General features: G+C 43.5%; 1 protein-coding gene across 4 annotated transcripts in view; it reads left to right on the forward strand.

Annotated features, from left to right (window-relative positions):
- Positions 1-21,170, forward strand: part of LOC147462535 (PH, RCC1 and FYVE domains-containing protein 1-like) — a 109,709-nt gene that overhangs the window by 46,601 nt on the left and 41,938 nt on the right. For 2 of the 4 annotated variants that reach the window (XM_086484266.1, XM_086484270.1), the window contains 4 exons: positions 13,652-13,741; positions 13,858-13,944; positions 14,652-14,840; positions 14,932-17,043. In XM_086484266.1, the coding sequence (XP_086340392.1) occupies positions 13,652-13,741; positions 13,858-13,944; positions 14,652-14,840; positions 14,932-17,043 (2,478 nt within the window). Of the gene's footprint in view, positions 1-13,645; positions 13,742-13,857; positions 13,945-14,651; positions 14,841-14,931; positions 17,044-21,170 lie in introns of those variants that run through there. The other 2 variants (XM_086484276.1, XM_086484283.1) reach the window with 2 other exon arrangements.

The following is a 21,170-nucleotide window of genomic DNA, read 5'->3' on the forward strand; positions in this document are numbered from 1 at the left end:
ATGTGTGGGTCGTGCGATACTTGAACTTCATAAAGGTCTACAACGCTTGCTTCTTTGGGCCGCACCAAAAGCGACATTTGTGGCTCCTTCAATGCTTCGTCTATAGTCATGCGTCTACCTTCTTCAAGAATCTCCGAGAATGAAAATTCCTGAAACTACTTCCAACACAAAAACATGAACATGCCCATTCCATGTAAAGTGACTGGAAAAATTCTAGTCTTCTTTAAAGACTATGCATGCAATGTAGATGAACATATAGACGGAGTGCCAAACCGTTCATCAAACATACGCAAACAATGGGGTTGAATCTTGACTTTCTGATCTAAATTTATCAACTGTGGCAAATCACGATGGAAATGCTAATGCTTGATGCTCAATCCTTCTTGTGCTCTTTCGGATACTCTGTCATGCCAAGGAAGAGACATGGAATGTGAATTCCTTGAATGCAAACAAATCATCTTTTCATGAGTAATCCGCATACATGCGTGCTCATTCACGAGTGAATCGTGTTCATCGTACAATATGACACACTTGTGAAAAGGGATCACATAATGATGGTGACTAAAATACAGGAAAGCATCACGAATGAAACACTCGAAAAATGCGTGCTGACTAATCATTCGAACACATAATATTTCCTGTGGAGGTTCTTTGGACCTTGACTTGAGAGCCAAGATCGGCTCTTCGTGATTGATCGAATCTGCAATGAGGTTAGCTTTACTAGAAAAAGTATCAACTAAATCATCATCCTTGTGAACAATCACATCATTGTCCTGCAAATCATCATGCTCGTGAATAATCACATCTTGATCATGCAAATCATCATGCTCGTGAATAATCACATCTTGATCATGCAAATCATCATGCTTATCCTTATCATGCAATTCATCACTCTTATCATTATCATGCAAATCATGTGTGTCGTGCTTTGGAGAAGACAAAACTGAGAGAGTCTCCTTTTCTTGATTCTTTTCAATCTTCGCCTGCACATTAGAAATGAGAGATGAAGAATGAACAACTTGCTCCCCATGAATGACAATGGGAGAGTCACTTTTAGCATTGAAAGTGACGTATTAGCTACCCAATCAATGAGAGGGTTATGCTCTCGAAACCATCAAATGCCTAAAAGCATATCACATCGTGAGAGAGGAGAGTCTACAAATTTTTTGCGGAAGGACTCTTGTTGAACAGTGAACAAAACATCAAGGCACTCTTACGTGACGAGAGAGTCCATACCGGGAGCGAAGCCCGACACCTCGAAAGGAGATGTCTTGCTAACCTCCAAGCGGGCTCTTTCGACAAGAGAGTCACTAATCACATCATGCATACTGCCTGGATCAAACAATATGACAAAACGCTTACCCTTCACATGACCATAACACTTAATGAGAGACTCATCAATGGGAGGATCATGAGAAAGTTGGGTCACACTCGTGTTCTCATTTATTGCATTGACAGAGGAAGTGGGTTCTGTGGGTTCTTTAGATTCATTAGAGTCAAGCTTAGGACATGTTCTTTTTATGTGACCCTGATGTGACAATGATAACATCGACCTTCCTTTAGATTAAATGCTTTGCTCTTTCGACGTGATGTATCCTCCTAAAATTCTTTTTTCTGCCTTTTCATCTGGAGTGAGCTTAGGGTGTAGCAATTGTGTTAGCTTTACCCTTAGGTTCATTTGGAGAGTTCTTTTCGGAGAGACTAGATGAAGATTGGTTAGAAGAGTTACCATTCTTACCGTTCTTACCATTCTGAGGGTTCTGAGAAGTCTGAGTGCTACCTTGAGAAGTCTTCTTCTCCTTCGGCTTTCCCTTATTGTGCTTCATCTCCTGTGCGAGCGCAATCGCTACCGCCTTGTTGAGATCGATTGGTTCAAGTATTTCAACATTATACTTGATATACTCGTCCAATCCATAAAGGAATGCCTCCTTGCGCTCATCATCCGATTTGCGTAATTGGGTACCGAGCTGCAAAACACGATTAGAGTAAATCATAACGGGCATACCATTTTGCTTGAGACTGCGCCAATCGTCTTTCAACCGTGCTATGTATTGTGGTGGCATAAACCGCGCCTTGAGCTTGTCTTGGAAGTCGGCCCAATTGAAAGAAAGGGATACGCCTTCCTCGACTTCCTCTAGGTGCGCGGTCAACTGTGCCTCTTACCATGTGTGGTACTAATTAATGGCATCACCGGCAAGGTACATAGCTGCCGTCAAAACCTTGCTATTTCCTGTCTTCTTAGTTGTCGCAAAGTAAGAACTAAATTGATGCAACCAAGAATGAATAATCGTAGCATCCATCTTATCGTCATACTTATTGAACGTGATCTTCTCGGTGACGGGGTTGTTGGAGTTTGAATCTCAGCTTGCTCCACTCGATGAACTACCAATATCTTTGGCCGGCTCGGGTTTCGAGGTGAGTACCTGTTGGAACAACTCTTGGATACGTTGGTCTCTCAGCGCGTCACGCTCTAACTCCAAGGCCGCTCTTCTTTCGTCACGCTCGCGATCCAAGGTCGCCTTTCTTTCTTTGCGCGCTCACGTCCCAAGGCAACGCGATTCGCTTCTTGTTGTGACATCATGTCCATCATCGACTTGACCAAAGCTTCCATCGGATTTGGTACAATCCTTGGCGTAAATGGGGAAGGAGGAGGGTCGGAAAAACCTCCTGGTGGGGAAAATTCTTCTTTGCCACTTTCATGCTCATCACCTCCATGCGAAGTATCCATTCCGCTTCGGGTAATGACCATACACTGAAGTCTTGGGTTCTTACGTTCACGAGGAACTTGGGTTCTTGTGGTCTTGGGTGCTTGAGTCCTTGAGTTCTTGAGGTTCTTGAGGGTCTTGAGTTCTTGCGGTTCTTCTTTAGCTTGCAATCTGTGTTAGAGAAGGATCTTCTCTTACCCGAGCTCTTCTCTTTCCCGCGGGCCTTGCGCTCACACCAAGGTTACTTTTTCCCACCTCACGTCGATTGGCCAGCCGCTAAGTGCACGGTCCGCTCTCAATGAGTAAAAAGAGAAACAAGGCGAGGTTGGACAAGCTCTTCTTTCTTGGGTTTCCTGTCACTCTTCAAAAACACGATTAGGAATCGACACTCCCAAGAGGACTTGGGTTACGTGCGACCTCAACAAGCAAAAAAAATAATCTTGTGGTTCTTTCCTTGAGTGATATAGAACACTGCCAAAGCTCTGATACCAATGTAAGGTGCAGCGGAAGTGAATGTTGAACTTTGCTCAAGATGAGTGCTCCGAACTGTGCTCAAGGTTCCTTTTACTTACGGAAGGGAGAGCCTTCCGTTCCTTTAGTGAGAGAGTGCAAGTGATCACAAACAAAGTGTATAAATACTTGTGAATGAAGGTGTTGAGACCGAGAGATAGAGAGAGAAGAATACGACACCAGAAAAGTTGTCAAACCCTCCTCCAAAGGCCCCACTCTCTATGGCGAGAGCGGTCTACTATTGATTGCACAAATCTCTACAATGCTATGGACTTGCCGATGATGTCGACGACGATGAGACGGGCTGAAAACTGAAAACGCTAAGGACTGAAATCTGCAAATCTGATATCTGCTGAATTCTGACACTGTGTCAATGACGACGGTGATGACGACGATGCGACGACGACGCACTGAAAACGCAGATGCTGAAATCTGCGTTTTTTGGGCTGAATCTGCAAACTTTGGCTGATCGGACCGTGCAGCGAGGATCTGCTGCGGGAAGGTGAGATCTGCGAAGTTTGGGGGCTATTGTGCGGATGTTGACTGCTGAAAATTGAAAACGCTAATGCCTATGCTTGTTCCGTCGTGGAGAATCTGCAAAACGCTATGTTGTTCTGCTGATCCAAAATCTGACCTGCTTCAAAAACGCTAGGGGATCCACTGAGTCTATTGTCCCGAGGTTGGTGTGCAAATGCAAAACACCGAGGCTGATCTGCAATGGATGAAAAACGCTGGCTGATTCTTGTTTATGGCTGAAAATGCTAGGTTGATTGCCCACGGGCAGGGGGGGGGGGGGGGTGGGGGTTTCTTGTTGAGAAGGTGCTCTATTGGATGTTAGGTCCCTGCTACCTCTTCTGCCAGAAAGTGCTAGCGCTAGGGTTTCTTATATACTTGCTTGGCTAAATTGCCCTACCCAGTTTCCCAACAAAAGTCACTTATTAATAATAAGTGAAAAATGGCTAAAATAGGGAAAATAGGTCTATGCACTGTAAAAATGCTCCTGATGGGTTCTGACTGAAATCTGATGGTCATGCTGTGTGCAACCAGAGGATATGCATCTACTTAAGTGCCTGGACATGCACGGTCTACAAACAGACTCACAAGAGTGCTAGAACACTTCCTAAGCTAACTGAACTAAATCCATGTCATGAAGTAGCTTGTCCACGTACACATAAGGTTAGATGTGCACGTAACAGATCTCTTCTTGGACAGGTTCATTGTTTGGATCTAGAGACTGGAGTGGGACTTCAGTGCTTTGGACTCTCTACGGGAGATCAGGCATCATTATGTGACTACATCTGGAGTCACCCAGAGCTTGGCTTGGATGATAGTGCATTTACTCTTCTACACTCATGATCATTTGGATTGCTACCTTCAGAGTTGCTTACACTCACCGTCGGTAATCTTACAACAGACTTATTCCTCGACCTGGGTAGTAGGCCACTCCCAGCTCATTCACATTGAGAGCCACACCGAGATGCGGTTTGGTAGCGTTGTTGGCGTGGATTTTGTTTTGATTGACACCGTAGGATTGGAGGCTAGAGATACAGGCAAGATGGTGCACACAGATTGGTCTGGCCTTTCCTCTTCTCAAAGGTTATTCACAGCGCAAACAGCTCAATTTGGCTTCCCTACCTCTACATGATGATCACGGTGCAGACAGCTTGGTCTTATCACACCTCTTCTCAGAGTCTCTTCACAACGTAGATTGTTGAGTCTGGCTTTCCTCTTATCTTGGATTACTCTACCTACTAATAAGACACTATCCAGTGGTGGTCCATGAGGTCTCCCGGTGACTGCTACAGCTTACGGTAGCTTCTATAGTGCAGACCGCTTAGTCGGGCTTTCCTTGTTTCGGAGGACGTTTACGGGGTAGATTGCTACATTTGGCCTTTCTGGAGTTTTTCTCAGCTTAGCCACTTGTCCACACTGGGTCACAGGTTCATGCATTGCCAGGCTTTCGATCATTCTCATGACAGTTCCTGGGTTTCCCCATTTTCTCCAGACAGTTTGACTACAAACACCACAAATCCTATTGAGCAAGACACTTCTTTTACGACAAGGAGTTGTTTTCACACTCAGTTCGGGACCTTTACGTAGTATCTTCTTCCTGTATCGGCAAAGTACAATAGTTTGCTACACTGGTCGTGACGGCATCTTTCCATGGAGATTTCTTGGGTATCATGACACCCCAAACTGTTGCTACACTTGCGGAGTTCGCCGGAGTATTTCCTTCAGTGGACATCGCAGTTGACATCTTCATCATTTGCCTCACATCTTCGGCTTCATGCAGTTTGTTCAGCATCCAGTGCTGAGAGGGGGTGTTAGACTTACACCACTTTGCTGCTTCACATAGATCTAGGGCATACTTATACGGCTAGTATGTCTCCGGGCTGGCTAAAAAAGCTATCCTAGGTCAGTTGCTACCAAGGTTAGCAACTTTTTAGCATTTCAAAAGGGAATTGTAAGTAGGCAATTTTGTGCTTCAATCCAAAATGGTTTTTGGCTAAACTCATCAATAGTTTTGATAACATCTCAAAAATCTACAAAACTTGACTACATCAATTACAAGCCCACTCTTCACCATATCTTGCGTTTGTGGTCTATTGTCTCTCTCTTTCGCTCCTCTCTCACGCTTCCGCACACGCGCGCTCACATATTACAGGGCCCTCATCAAGATGACGGTCAAGAACAAGTTTCCTATGGCTCGTATCGAGTACATTTTTTGAGCGTCTCCATGAGGCCATAGTGTTTCGAAGGCCGATTTGAAGAGTGGCTACCGCGAGATAAGAATCGCAAAACGAGACACCTACAAGACCACCTTTAGGACCGAATGTGGGCTTTACGAGTTCATTGTTATGCCGTTTGGTCTAACGGGTGCACCCGGTATGTTTAATCGTATGATGATGCGTATCTTCATTGACTTGGTCGGTAAGTGGGTGTTTATTTTTCTGGATGACATTCTCATTTTCTCTTCTTGGGAGCAACATGCTATTGATGTGGAGAAAGTTTTGGCCCGATAGGATACTAACGGTCTTTATATTGCAACAAAGAAGTTGGAATTTTTTTTGACTACTGTGTGCTGTTTGGGCTACATCATCTCTCTCTCGGGCATTTGACTTGATCCCGCAAATGTAAGTGAGGTAAGAGAGTGGCCTATGATTGAGACCGTGTATCATATTCACTCATTTTTGGGTTTGTGTCAAGCATACAGTCCTCACATCAAGCACTTTGCACATATTCCCGCACCATTGTTTGATTTTGTTAAAGGGTGTCGAGACTCGCCGTCAGCGCGTTGTTATGACCGGTGCCACTAAGAGTGCTTTTGAAGCGCTCAAAGTAGCACGCACTAAGGCGCCGTGCCTCATCCTTGCTTCTTGGGATGAGTCTTTTGAGGTTTGGACTAATGCTAGTAACATTGCCACTGACGCTGTGTTACAATAAAGCAACCATGCAGTGACATTTCTCTCTTGTAAACTAAATAGTGCTGAGAAAAATCATTTTGTCTATGATAAGGAACTTCTCTCTATCATTTATGCATTAAAACATTAGAAACATTTCATTTGTGGACGTGGGTTTGTCATTCGTACAAATCACCAAATGCTTAAATGGCTTCAATCTATACCTAGCGTACATTGGAGTGATAGGCAAGCACGTTGGTCTGAATTTTTTGAACAATTTGGGTGTATGATTGAGTATGTCCCTGGCAAAGCTAACCCTGTTGCAGATGCATTGAGTAGGAAAGGTCAAATTCTCTTTTCTCTCTATTCAAGATGTTAGTTTTGATGATCTCAAAGACAATTACATGGATTCACGATTTGAAAAGCACTGGTTACAAGCACTAAATACGCAAGGTCCGTGCAATTATGTCATTTGTGATGATTTGCTTTTCTTTAAGAACCGTTTGTGTGTGCTATTTTCTCACAGAGCTCCAATTTTGCATGACAGACATGATGCATTAACGAGTGGTCATAGGAATATTAATGCTCTATTGGAAAAAGTTGAACGGTTTTTCTATTGGCCAAAGATGCGTAAGGATGTATACAATTACGTTACTAAGTGTTCTATGTGTCAAAAAGTTAAACTCTCTCATGGTAAGCAACAAGGGCTACTCATACTGTTGCCTATCCGTGACGGACCATTTCAAGACATAAGTATAGATTTTGTAACTAATTTACCTCCTTCCACATCTGCACGGAACACACAATAGCTAACTATCGTTGATAGATTTAGTAAACTTTGCATGTTAATCCCTTGCAAGGTCAATGTTACTATACAAGATGTTACACGATTGTTCATCAAGCATTGATATCCATTGCGTGGGCTACCCAAGTCTATTGTGTCGGATTGTGATACCAAGTTCACATCCCATTTTTGGCGTGCTTTATTTGAAAATTTTGGCACTAAGCTAAACTTTTCGTCTGCATTTTATCCACAGTCGAATGGAAAACTGAAATATACAACCAGTTGGCATTTGATGTTCTCAAATCGTATGTGCATGTAAGCAATCTAAGTGGGAGCAATATTTATCATGAGTTTAGGTTGTCCTCAATGATTCGTTCTCTAGTGCGATTGGTCGTACTCCTTATGAGGTGGCGTTTGCCCGATCTTTTTAATCTTTGTTAACTAGGTACATTTCAAAATCAATGATACTAATTATGTTAGTCAACCCTATGCGGAGGTACTCGTGAGTGTTAAGCTTCGGCTTAACAAGGTTCAAGAGTCCTATCCTAGGGATGCTAATAAGCATTGGTAAGATGTCTCATTCAAGGAGGGTGACTGGGTGTTTTTTAGGATCGTGAAGCAACGTCTCAAGCAAGTTGGTAAGAGGTGTTCTAAACTCTCTTTTTGCATGTATGGTCCGTTTTCGATCGTCAAAAAGGTAAATGATGTTTCCATGCAATTACGTTTGCCACTTTGGATAATGCATAATGTTTCCTATGTTTCTTGGCTTGAATTGTTTCAGGGAGAACCTCCAAGGAGCATTCCAGACGAGGAGCAAACGGAGATAATTGATGAAGCTAAAGTTATGGAGCCAGAGCTGATCTTCTTGCATCAATTCAAGCCTGGAACAAAGAAGCAAGCAAGACAATATTTCTTGAAGTTCAAGGATCAAGGAACTCATGAGGCTGCCTGGGTGGACGAGGAGTTCTTCCCCGACTATCCAAATTTGCTAGCCTCAAACAAGGAGGCCATGTAGATTGGTACCGGTACCTCACCTTAAGCAGCAGAGATGTCGCGTGCACATGGCTCTATGTGCCACGTGGACATGCTTCATCAACTTCTAGAGCCAGTTTTTCCCTTCTTCCTGGGTAGGATTGTCTAGACTGTCTAGAAATCTAGGAGGATTAGTACCGGCAATTTTGTGAGCCTGTTTGTAGGACTTGTATGTCCGAGGTTTTTCAATTTTGGAACCCTCTTGCATAAATGGTTTGTATATGCGTTTTGATAGATGTTATTACCAAACGGTGGACATCTCAGATGACGAGGAAAGAAAGAAAGAATTTTGTGGAAGTGTAAAACTAGATCTTCACCATTTCCATTCCTTTGCACCTGACAACCTATGAGACCAAACCAGTACATACAAAGAAGGAAATCTTTTATATGAAAGAAATAGAAAGTAAGCCTAAGTTAAAGGTTGAAATGAGCTCTTAGTGCAAAAGTACATTCTTATTTCAAATATATTGCACATCTTTCATATTGCTGGCCTCAGTTCCAACAACATTTTATACCCGCTTTTGACTATCGCTGCCTTTTTGTGTTGAGGCGTGCTATCAGAATGACAACATTGGTGCCTATGCCTTGGTGGTTAGCGGGAACAACCATGCCTTCCTAGTCTACCCATGTTGTGTCAATTTGGTGCTGCTCATTAGCGGCCATTGGCAGCCTTGGATGTCAGGTGCAACGGAAGAGAATAAGGATTTTGCTCGGATCTAGTACTCCGCATGCAAACACAAGGGACACTTTACTTCACTTGAAAGAACTGAATCGAACTGAAAGAAAGAGAGAGACAAGAGAGAGAAAGAGACCACATGGATGTTGGTCCCAACCCTCAAGGGCCCCCGTGCTCTGTTGCTAGAGCAAGTACTTTGTTTATTCTTGCACAAAATGCTACTACAATGACCAAGTATTGAGATGCTGATGCTAATGGGTATTGATGCTACTGATGCTGGGTACTGAACTGATGCTACTGGTGCTGGGAACTACTGGGTACTGATGGGTAATGAGGAACTTGAGAGGTTCTATGCCGACGACGAGGTACTAATGGGTCTGTGTCGATGACGATGATGTCGATGACGGGTACTGCGGGTTCTATGTCAAAGACGGGGAGGTCGACGACGAGGTCTATGTCAAAGACGATGAAGCCGACGACGAGGTACTAAGGGTCTTTGTCGACGACGGTGAAGTCGATGATGGTTCTGTGTCGAAGAGGGTGAAGTTGATGACGGTTTTGTGTCGAAGATGGTGAAGTCGATGACGGTTTTGTTGGTGGCTATGTCGAAGACGATGATGTCATCGACGGGGATGTCTAGCTGGCTGAAAAGGCTGACGAGGGAGAGGCCAAAAACGCTGGGTGACTGAGCTCTGCAAACGCTGGACTAACTGCTGAATTCTGGAATCGTTGAAGCTATTGGCTGAAAATGCTGGTTCTAACTGTTGATGCTAAAACGCTGGTCTCCTGGCCTGCAAACGCTGGCTTTCCAGGGCATCTGTGATTCTGTTGGCGCTCCCCTTCTTCTGCTGAGAACTGGCGCTCAAGGCTGCCCTTTGTTAAGTGCCTAGAGATGGGTCGATCAAACTCAAGGCAGCCCCACGACTTGGTATTTAATTGGCTAAAATTGACTTAATAAATTAAGTCAATTAAGAGGAAGTTCACATGCGGCGAAACCTATATGCTGAAAATGCTATATTGTGCAAGAGAGAGTATGCAACTATGACCGACGTGGACATGCACGTCCTGCTAGAGGCTCACAACGGTGCCAGGCTAGGTCCTACGCTAAGACTAGCGCTAGACTATGGTAGTGCCATGTCCATGTTGCCCAAGTGAAGTGCGCACGTGACATTGGATGGTCCCTTATTGAAGCTTAATCTTTCCATCCCTTTCATCTATTCTTGATTCTGGACGAGGCATGACAACTTAAGATAGCCGCTCAGCTGGCAGCTAAAGTGAGGTAGTTTTCTCATGTCGGGATACGTCTAGCCTTGTGTAGCTCAGGGTTTTGGCTATTTCCATGGCGATTTGGTCTCTTGCTGGCTTGGGATATTTTATCACAGCCTTTGCCTATTTTCCCTCAGCCCTGGAGGTGCTCCTAGATGGCCTATTCTCAGCCAGGACATTTCTTGGCTGTTTTCCCCAGTATTTTCATGTCGTGGGGCTGGAGTATGTTTCGCGCAGCTCTGGAGGCACATAAATGTATGTGTGTTGTGCTAATGGGGGACATTTGAGGCACACAGTGTGAGCCCACATGGCATGGCAAAGGGATTTATGCTAGCAAAGGGCTATATAAGTGTTGGATGAGTGGAGAATTGTATGCCAGTACCCTTTGTCTCACATTCGTATGAGCTCTCTCTCTGTGTGTGTGTGTGTGTGGCTTGTAAGCAAGCAATGGTGGGGAGGGGAGAAGGTTGCCGCATGACGGCGTGAGGGCCATGAGGGCGCCATGCAAGGCATGCAAGAAGGCCATGCAACTAGACCAACCAAGAGGTGGTTGAGAAACTGCTGAGGATTGTCAGGGTGAAAACCGCGGGAAGTAAGTCTTCAACCTTCAACCTGCAGGAAATTGGCCGTGAGCAAGTGACGGGGTCGCCTCATCGTGGGGAACATTATATGACACAAGCGTGGCACCAACCAACGGGTCATTCTGACCCCTGCGCAAGACAAGGTGCTCATAAGGTTTCAAAGCAAGAAGAGGGCGAAAAATTTCGCGCATCCATATCGAGTTTGGCTTCTCGATACTAGACGAGCAGAGCTCAAGATCTTGAGCTTCAACGCACAAAGCAAGACATAAAGGTGCTTCTCAAACTGGAATGGAGGGGCTCAAGCTTTTGGGAACTTACTCAGTTGAAGGTTGGACTACGAACATGGGCTGGCACGGCTTGAGCTAGGTCTAAAAGGTTACAAAGGAATCCAAAGCTTCTCTATAGTAAAGAGTGCACACAAGGCTACTCTCAAGCAAGGGTTTTAGAGGATCTCACACATCCATTGCGAGCTCGATTGAAAGAAATTTTTTTGCTCCAATTTCAAGAATTTAAATAAGAGTAAAGATTCGACACGGTGTTTTTGCAACATTGGACTCAAGATGCGGCGATTCAACATGCTTCAAGGTACCATGCATGCATATACATGGTGTGCATTAATGTACCATGCAAAGTGCATGAAGATCAAGATCGATGATTATAGATGCTTCAATGTACCATGCAAAGTGTACGAAGGTCAACGTCGATGATTACAGATGCTTTGATGTAACGTGTAAAGTTCATGAAGGTCTACAGGAGGATGCCTATTCATTTTTTTCATGGCAAAGTGCCACTTCAGCTATCAAGCAAGGGTTCCTTTTTAATATGATAGTGCACACGTATTGAGAAAAATCCCTGTTATGGCACACGCTTTTCGATCTACGATAGGTAAATATATATAATTTTGGATTATTTTCAAGACAACGCAAAGGTCCTTCACTTGTACATACATACAAGCATGATTCCGTCTCCGAAGCCATAGCAAATGTGTGTTTCTATGATTGCACAAAGGGTGCATCTTTCTTTTAGCGATGCACATGGTTGCATTGAAGTGACGATTTGATGATCGGCAAGGTCAATTATAGAGTGACAACATCAATCCCCTATAAAGATATGCAAGGCAAATGAGTAACGACTCATGAAAGATACTAATAGGAATCATGGTGTATATGTGCACTCATATTCATTCTCATGCTCATATCATGGCACCAAGTGGAGGTTCGTACAAAGGTTAGTGTATAGGACAGCCCATCTGCAACAATTACTAATATCACACCTCACTCACATTTTCCCTAGTGCACAAGAATAAGAGCATGGTTGCTACCATATTGAGCAAAGCTGCCAGAAATGGGTATTTCCTAGAGCCGGAAGCTGCTTAAAGCTGAAAACCACCTTCAAAGAAAGAAGAAGCTTCTAAGCACAGAACCATGGATAATTAAAGACATCCACAGACCCAAAGCTACAGATACAACCATCAAAGCAAAGATAGAAGAAGATGCAACCAGGAAAGAAAATCAAAGGACCAGCAAAGAAAGGACCATCAAACCAAATTTCATGTATGATGTTTAGAGACTAGGTAGAGCGGGAGAGGTAAGACCACCACATAAAATCCTTATGATCTTAGGACCTACCATGGGAGCATTTGAACATTCTATGATTTGAACCTGCCATGTTGTATCCAGTGAGAACCATTGTGATGTATGGCTTAAGAGGGCGATTGGTGGTTTGTAAGCCTTATGCTATGAGCTCCACCACCTCTGTGTTAAATTATTTGTGGTCATTCAGATCGTGTGGTCTTAAAAGTCAGAAATATTCCATAAAGAGGGGGTCGATCCATATGTCTAGGTGTCGATTGAGCTAGTTGCTTAAATCGAAGGAGTCAATCCATGTCAAGTATGATGTCATCAGTCCTCCTAGTCTAGTGCCTATATAAAGGCCCCATGCAGTGTAAACCAATTGAATGAGATTAATAGAAGTCATTTTTATTATGAATCCCTCACGATTTACTCCATAATACTTACCTTATACTAGACTCTGGATGTGGATGGATTCCTGTTGCTGATGAGTAAGAGAGGCTGATAAGGTAAGAGTTAAGAGACTCAAAAGACTATTAGTTGGTATGGAGAGGCTTAGTCCAAACCATCTGACTGAGTGAAATAGCTACTGTCTGAAATTTTCATAGAACAATGTAGCTGGTACATATGGGTGTAGGAGTCCTGTAAGTCCATGTCTTTTCTTGGATGCATTTAGTGTTTATGCAGGTTAGGCAAACTAGTGAACCAGTGAGCAGTTAGCTAAATAATCTCATAGGCAAACTAGTGAAGCAGTAAGCAATTAGCTAAATAATATCATGACCCATATTAATTGCAAATGTTGAGCACAGTTCTTTGTGTATCCCTTTTTGGAACTTTCATATGTAACCTTCCAAGGTTCTATGTTTGCAAATGTGTCTTGTTGGTGGTACAACATCAAACAGGCTTATTGACTTCTCACTTCTGCAGCTTGCTTGCTCCCTATGGCAAAGAGATCTTGTGGGTTGTAAGCGTACGAGAAGTTAGTATTGTGGGGGGAAGCATTGGGCAATAAGATAAAGTTATGGGGTTTTAAGAAAAGGCGTAACCATTCACGTCATTCCTAGAGTTGTGAAGTCAGTGTAGCAGAGGAAGTCCGGAGATACAAGTTGTTAATGCTTTATGCAGGATGAAAAGACCCTTATTTGGTACTGTGGCCGGGAAGAGTTTCAGCTGAGTCTTAGTTCTGTGACCAGGATTGTTCCTGGGCAACGCACTGTAAGATTTTTCTGATCTCAAATTTTGTTCGCTGGTGGGCCATTATTTGTCCAACAACGTCTATCAGAAAGCAATTCCTCCTCTCTTATAAATGTCTCATTCTGTTTCCTTGGCAGGCTAACTTCCAGCGACACCCACAGCCTGATAAAGAATATCAGTCTTTCTCACTTATTTTTGGGAATGAAGAACAATCACTTGACCTGGTGAGGAGGGTTTTCATGCCGCTGAAGAAATGCAGGAATATCTTCGTTTTTCCACTTTTTTCTCGTGTGATAATTAGTTACTGAAGGATTGAATGGGCTTGGTAACTCCAAATTTATTTCAATGTAATCAACTGCAATTGGTGCATATCTAAAAGATAGCTTAATAACTTTAGCTGATGGTTTGTAAACTGTAGCTTGTTACGACGGCAGAGAAATGCCATCATAAACAATCCATGTTATGACGTGTGGACATGATTTAAGCCCATTCAGTCAAAAGCTTAGAGAAGACCTGAGTGAAGTAGTGCTAACAGGAGGCCTATGTCTTTCTGTGGCCAGCTGGAGAGGATTCAGATTGTATAAATATAATCTTTTGTTGCTGGATATGTCCAGTTGATGTTCGTGGGACAGAATGTTGCAAGGAAAAATTCATTCAACGTGTAAACTCAACAGACTTACAAACCTTCTCTGTCTAGTCTAGAAATGCAGTAAAAAAATATAGGGCATAGATTATCAGGTCAATACTGAATTGCTTGCGCTAGAACCTGTAAGATTGTAGCATACGAATGCATGCCAAATGTTCTTCTCTTTTGTTTAGTTTGTTCTCACTTGTGCTGATTATTTGATTTGAGATTATTTATCTTTCTAGCCCGAGGTTGACTTGACCAGAAAATTGAGCTAATGCTTGTTTGTGATGTTTGCTCTGACAGGTCTGTAAAGATAAAGAACAAGCTGAGTTGTGGTTTATTGGTTTAAAGGCCTTGATTAGTGGTGATGGACAGCCTCATCGTACAAGGCTAGACAGGAAAAATGGGCCTTCTTTTCTTTTAGACACAAGTAGCCCCGTAGGCTACCTTCGTAGAACCCACACCATAGGATCTGATTTGATACAACAGCAGGTAAGGTGAATTTGATGTGCATTAACTGGCATTTTTATGTTTTCCTTCATTTGCATTCAAGAAGCTTGGTTAATTTCCGCGCCTTTGACAGGATAACTCGGGTACTCAGTGGCGTCACAATATCTCTGGTAGCTCTCCAAACTCTGATCTATACAAAAATATTTCAAGCATCACCACAAGCACAACAGAACTTCAGAAAAACTATCAACTAAATTCCTTGTTGGGGAGCTCGCTGCACTCTAATGACTTAGAAGTAGGTTCAGAAAACTGTAAAGATAGTGTTTCAGAGGGATTTAGGGTAAGCCTATCTAGTGTCATTAGTTCGTCGAGCCAGGGCTCTGCTCAGGATGAAAGCGAGACATTAGGTGATGTTTACATATGGGGAGAAGGAGCTGGAGATGGACTGCTTGGTGGGGGTATGCGAGTTGGAGCTACAGGGGGCTTCAATGTGGATGCCTTGCTGCCCAAACACCTAGAATCAGCTGTCATGTTGGATGCACAAAATATTGCATGTGGAAATAGACACGCTGCTCTGGTTAATAGGCAAGGAGATCTGTTCTGCTGGGGAGAGGAGTCCGGAGGGAGGCTTGGACATGGAATAAATGCTGATGTACCTCAGCCACGGCTAGTAGACACTTTGGCACACTCAAATGCCGAGTTTGTAGCTTGTGGTCACAATCACACTTGTGTTATAACAGTGACAGGTGATCTTTACACATGGGGGAATGGAAGCCAAAGTATTGGTCTTCTAGGGCATGGAAATGATGTGAGTCACTGGGTGCCAAGAAGAGTTACATTACCTGAAGGGGTTCAGGTTGCCACAGTTGCCTGTGGACCTTGGCATACAGCTTTCATAACGTTGGCAGGTCAATTATTCACATTTGGTGATGGGACTTTTGGAGTTCTTGGTCATGGTGATAAGGCAAACCAAGCTTATCCAAAAGAAGTAGAGTCTTTGAAGGGCTTGAAAACAATCAAGGTGGCATGCGGAATATGGCACTCTGCTGCTGTTGTTGAGGTTATCATGGGTGCTTCTGCTGGCAGTACTTGTGCTTCTGGGAAGCTCTTCACATGGGGGGATGGTGATAAAGGGTGTTTGGGGCAAGGTGCGAAAGAAACCAGGCTTCTGCCAACTTGTGTCTCATCCCTTGTGGACTATGACTTCCGTCAGGTTGCTTGTGGCCACAATCTTACAGTTGCTTTAACAACATCAGGACAAGTTTATACGATGGGAAGCTCTGTTTTTGGACAGCTTGGAGATCCTCTTGCAAAAGGACAAACTCCTGGATTGGTAGAAGGAAAGCTTTGGGAGGCATTTGTTGAAGAAATTGCATGTGGAGCTCACCATGTAGTCGTTCTCACCTCCAAGACAGATGTATACACTTGGGGAAAGGGCTCAAATGGACAGCTTGGTCATGGAGATGTTCAAAACCGTAACACCCCAACAAAAGTAGAGGCTTTTAAAGGCAAACAAGTGAAGAGCATTGCTTGTGGCTCAAACTGCACTGCAGCAATTTGTTTACACAAAATGTTTACAGGTGCTGACCAGTCGATATGCTCAGCATGTCGGACGCCTTTTATGTTTACAAGGAAGAGGCACAATTGTTACAACTGTGGGCATGCTTTTTGTCATACATGCAGCAACAAGAAAATACTAAGAGCTAAACTTGCCCCGAATCCTAAAAAGGCTTACCGTGTTTGTGATGCCTGCTATGTAAAGATAAGAACTACAGAATGTGGTACATTAAGTCAAACAAAAACAGCCACCGGTGTTTCGATGGCTCATTCACTAATGAATAAAGACAAGAAAAACAAGCCAGAAGTTAGGAGCAACATCAAACAGCTATTTACCCCAAGGCTTCCACTTTTTGAACAACAACAAAGTCTCGAGGGAGTTCCCTTTGGAAGACAAAATAAAAAGCATGAATCCCTCAGGCGGGTCTCACCGACTCCCAGTGATTTCGTTTCTTGGGGCCACTATGGTACACATAACGAGGGGGATTTCAGCAGGGCACTTGTCAAAGCTTCAACCCAACCGACTTCTCGAAGTATTAAAAGCTTAAACTCTGAGTCCCCTAGTCTTTCTCAGTCTACCATCTTCGAGCCGAGATATGATGCGTCAGGTTGCAAGGATGTCACAGTGAACGATCTCCGGGAGACCAATAAGGCTCTAAGGGAAGATCTATCCAGACTTGGGGATCAGGTATATGCTCTCTCTTGGTAACAAATTGTGTCATTATGCCTGCCTCTACCTGACTACAACTATAATCCACCTCTCGAGTCTTTGTAGATTACATTAGTTATACTTTTGCTCTCGGATATCATGAAAAAGCGGCATTTAACCATCAAAGTGTGTTTCTTAGTTTGTGATTCATATGAATCATATGTCCTAGTGGCAATTAAAGTTGCAGCCAATAATTTGTGTAGTTGATTAATATGCAGTCTTATATAGAAATCTATGACAACTAGCATCTACACCACTATGGAAGAGCATTTTCAGATATGAACGAGTCATTGAGGGGTTGCCAAGGTGGGTGAAGTCGTGACTTCCTTGCAAGAATTCTTACTTACATTATATTAAAGACAGAACTAGTGGTAACATGTCTGCTTTTGATGCATAATGACTAATAATTTATCAAAATAACATATCCTTCCTGCACAAAAAGTGCTCATTTACACATCCAACCTTTTGGTTACAATCAGCTCTAGTCGGATGAAAACTTGTTATCCCATCTTGAAATGAAACTCCAAGCACATGGAATGTTTCTAAACAAATACAAAACAAGGTGACCCCGCCACTTAGAGCTAAAAATCTCTTTTGGTTTTGTGTTAAACATCAAAATGAAACGTGATTTTTAAGAACTGCAAATGTGTACGCTCTGGTTGTACTTGTCGGAGCTAGGGAACTTGTTTTGCGTTGTGTGTGAGCCACATAGGTTGCAAGCACACAACCATAGTGTTGACAAGATCAATAAAGTGCAAAGGGTGTCACTCACCTCCGTGTACCGCCATGGATGAGGCATCCTTGGGCCGTAGAGAAGAAGAAGCTTGCTGCTACTGCTCGACCACCTCGCCATTGGTGGTGCCACTTCCAATTCTCGATCGTATACACACAGTCCCTCTCTCGAGCAGGGACGGAGCACGCGGATGAGCATGCTTCACAGCAGACTTCGGAGCCCACATCTACCAGAGGTATATTAGTTGACAGCCACTGAGCTCGGGAGAGCTAGACGCCCACGTCTACAGGGGCGACGACGACGACGACATCGACGGAGGCTCCACTAGAGAATCATGACTATTCTAGCACGAATGGGAGACACCCAATACGATTATTTACAGAGGCGGACATTGACGAAGCTCTTCAGGGATTGATGCATTATTTTCTCGGACAATGCCCAATGTCGGGCATCCTCTGGCATGGATGATGATGATGATGATTTTCAGGTTGACGATTTGAGTCTTTTAGTTTTAGTCTTTCACTTTACTTCAATTACTAGACACTGGATTAGATCCACAAGGATTGTATCAGTTTGGTCTCATAGGTCATTGTGTCCTTTTGAAGATTTTTAATATAACATTTCATTTCTCACACACACACTCTCACACTCTCACACACTCGAACGCACTGACGCAGGTGGAGAAGGAGAGTAGGAGCAAGAGCACTTGCATTAACACTTCAGTGAATGAGAGAGTTTTAGGTTTACAATGGTGTACCATATCTTTGAACACAGACTTATCATTAGTAGGCTCGTAAAAGACAATTAAAATTTTGTTTCATAGTGTGTGATACGATGTTTTCATGTCCACATCTAACCCTATGTGCATGTGAACAAGCTGTAACTACTCCTTCTAGGGTTTAGGATAGCCTTAGAAGTGTTTTGGCACCTATGTGAGCCTGTACCATAGTCACAAGGAACGCGTCCCGAGGAGTGGGGACGAGGCTCAAATGGATTTTTAGTGTAAAAAAGAGGGCGGGACAGCAAGTGGGGACGGGAAGCCCAAAAATGTGTGACTATGGCCTGTATGCAAAACATACATGACTAGGCACTTTAGAGTAGTTATATACCCTTTAATTGCAGTAGTTGTATGCCCTCTGATTGCACCTCAACAACACGAGTGTCTGCTAGGTGTAGTATCAGGTGCATCTTAAGGGTTTAGAGATTTTAACTTGGATCTAGTACTTCGTACAAACACAAGGTTACTTTACTTCAATGGAGAGAACTGAACACAATAAGAGAGAGAAAATGAAATGAAATGAAATGCTATATTAATGTCTTCAGAAGGCCAAAATGACCTATGAGACCACAGAGTTACAACATGGTGGAATCTAGTACAATGTCTGGGTACAAAAGATAAAAAGTGGGGTACTGAAAAAAATATCAAAAATCCCTACCTACTAGATGGTAAGTGGGGGGAGGCTCATACAATATCTGATACAAAGGCTGATACAGGACTAAGACTGAAGTGATACAAGGGCAGATACAAGAGTGACCATGATATACAATCCTCATCAGGATCACAGGAATTCCATCATTGGTTGCCACATGTCGGGTCCCAACCACCCTCAAGGGCCCCTTGCTCTGTTGCCAAAGCAAGTACTTGCTTTAAATTACAAATGCTGATACAATGGCTAAATGCTGAATGCTGATGTTGAATACTTCATGCTGATGCTTCATGCAAAAACGCTAGGCTGGACCTGACGTTCACATTGAGGATCCGCAAAACGCTAGGGCTGATCTGATGCTATAGGCTGAAAACACTGATCTGGTGCAAAATTGGTGGGGCTGAATCTGCTGCAAAAACGTTGGGGCTGAATCTAAAGCAAAACGCTAGGGCTGATTGGATGCTGTAGGCTGAAAATGCTGGTGCTAAGGGTACTGATGATGATGAAGGTGCTAGCGATGGAAACCCTGGTGGGTGCTTGTGTTGCAGGTACTTGTATTGCGGATACTGGTTATGTGGGTACATGTTCTGCTCTCTTAAAATAAATGCCAAGTGACTCTTTTTTAGGTCTTTTAGACATTTTGCCTATCTACTTTTAATAAATGTCATGTCAAAGTTGCTTTTTAATAAATGACATAAGTGCTTGTTCATATCTCTATATGCTTAAGTGACTTAATTGTACAAGTGAGGGTATGCAACTATGACTGCCTAATCATGCACATTCTTGGTAAGGCTCCCAAAATGACAGGCTAGATCCTAAACTAACTAAGACCGATGGTAAACTGTAGCAGTAGCTTGTCCATGTGGCTCTAGTGCAATGCGCACGTGACATGTAGGCACTGGGAAGTGTTCCCATAGAGATCATTAGTACCTAGCCCAGGTAGTTCACCCATAGTCACAAGGGATGCGTCAGGGGACAGGGAACGGGGGACGGGGCTCAAATGGATTTTTAGTGTAAAAAAGAGGGTGGGACGGCAATTGGGGACGGGAAGCCCAAAAATGGGCGTTCCCTGTGACTATGAGTTCATCACCTAACGAAGTATCTCTTATCATTAGTACCTCTGGTGTTAGTCTCCTTTCTCTCTCTGTTTCACTCATGGAACCTTCACTCACAACGCCATTCTCTCTCCCCTCTCTAGTCTGTCACACATCTCTTACATGAAGTAAAAGGAACCCTCTCATGCAGTAAGAAGAACCTCGAGTACACATTGAGTACTCATCCTGAGCATTCACCATCAATCACTTCCGCTGCACGTTACGTTGGTACTAAGCTCTTTGGCAGTGTGCGGTATCATCACTCACGAAAAGAACCTCTCTCAGATTTGTTTTTTTAAAGAAGTTTCGTGTCCCTGGCCCGGACTTACTAGTGTAGTGCAGATAGTGTGTCGTGCTCTCTACAGTGGGTGCTCCTCAGTGCAATGTGCGTGACAATCTCACTCAAAACAGACTGAAAACAGGAAACAATAGACACAACGCTCACAGACACAACAGCAACAGCAACAGCAACAGTAGACCACAACAAATGACTCAACTATCTCAAAGAACTGATACAGACTCTGGCGTGGCAGCACACTCAGCTCCAGCCCAGGACTCTCAGGTACAATGGGGGTGTTGAGGCTCAGATGTGCGGGGGTGGTGAAGAGGACGTGCTCTGTGTATAGACTCACTCTAAACGACTACCTAAAGATAATACTAATGGCCCAAAACGACTACTCATATGTACAACCATAAAGAGCCACCACCAACGGCTCATAAATATCCAGTTAGCTAAGTCTATTTCCAAACTGAGTGGTGGTGGTGACCTGGCCGATGTCCACTAGACCATCATCGGTACCCTGCCACATGTCACTCCCCAGCCCAGAGGGTCTGTCCAATGTGAACCAGACC

This window comes from Adiantum capillus-veneris, chromosome 2, assembly GCF_014529385.1.
Source record: "Adiantum capillus-veneris isolate H3 chromosome 2, ASM1452938v2, whole genome shotgun sequence".
Taxonomy (NCBI): Eukaryota; Viridiplantae; Streptophyta; class Polypodiopsida; order Polypodiales; family Pteridaceae; genus Adiantum; species Adiantum capillus-veneris.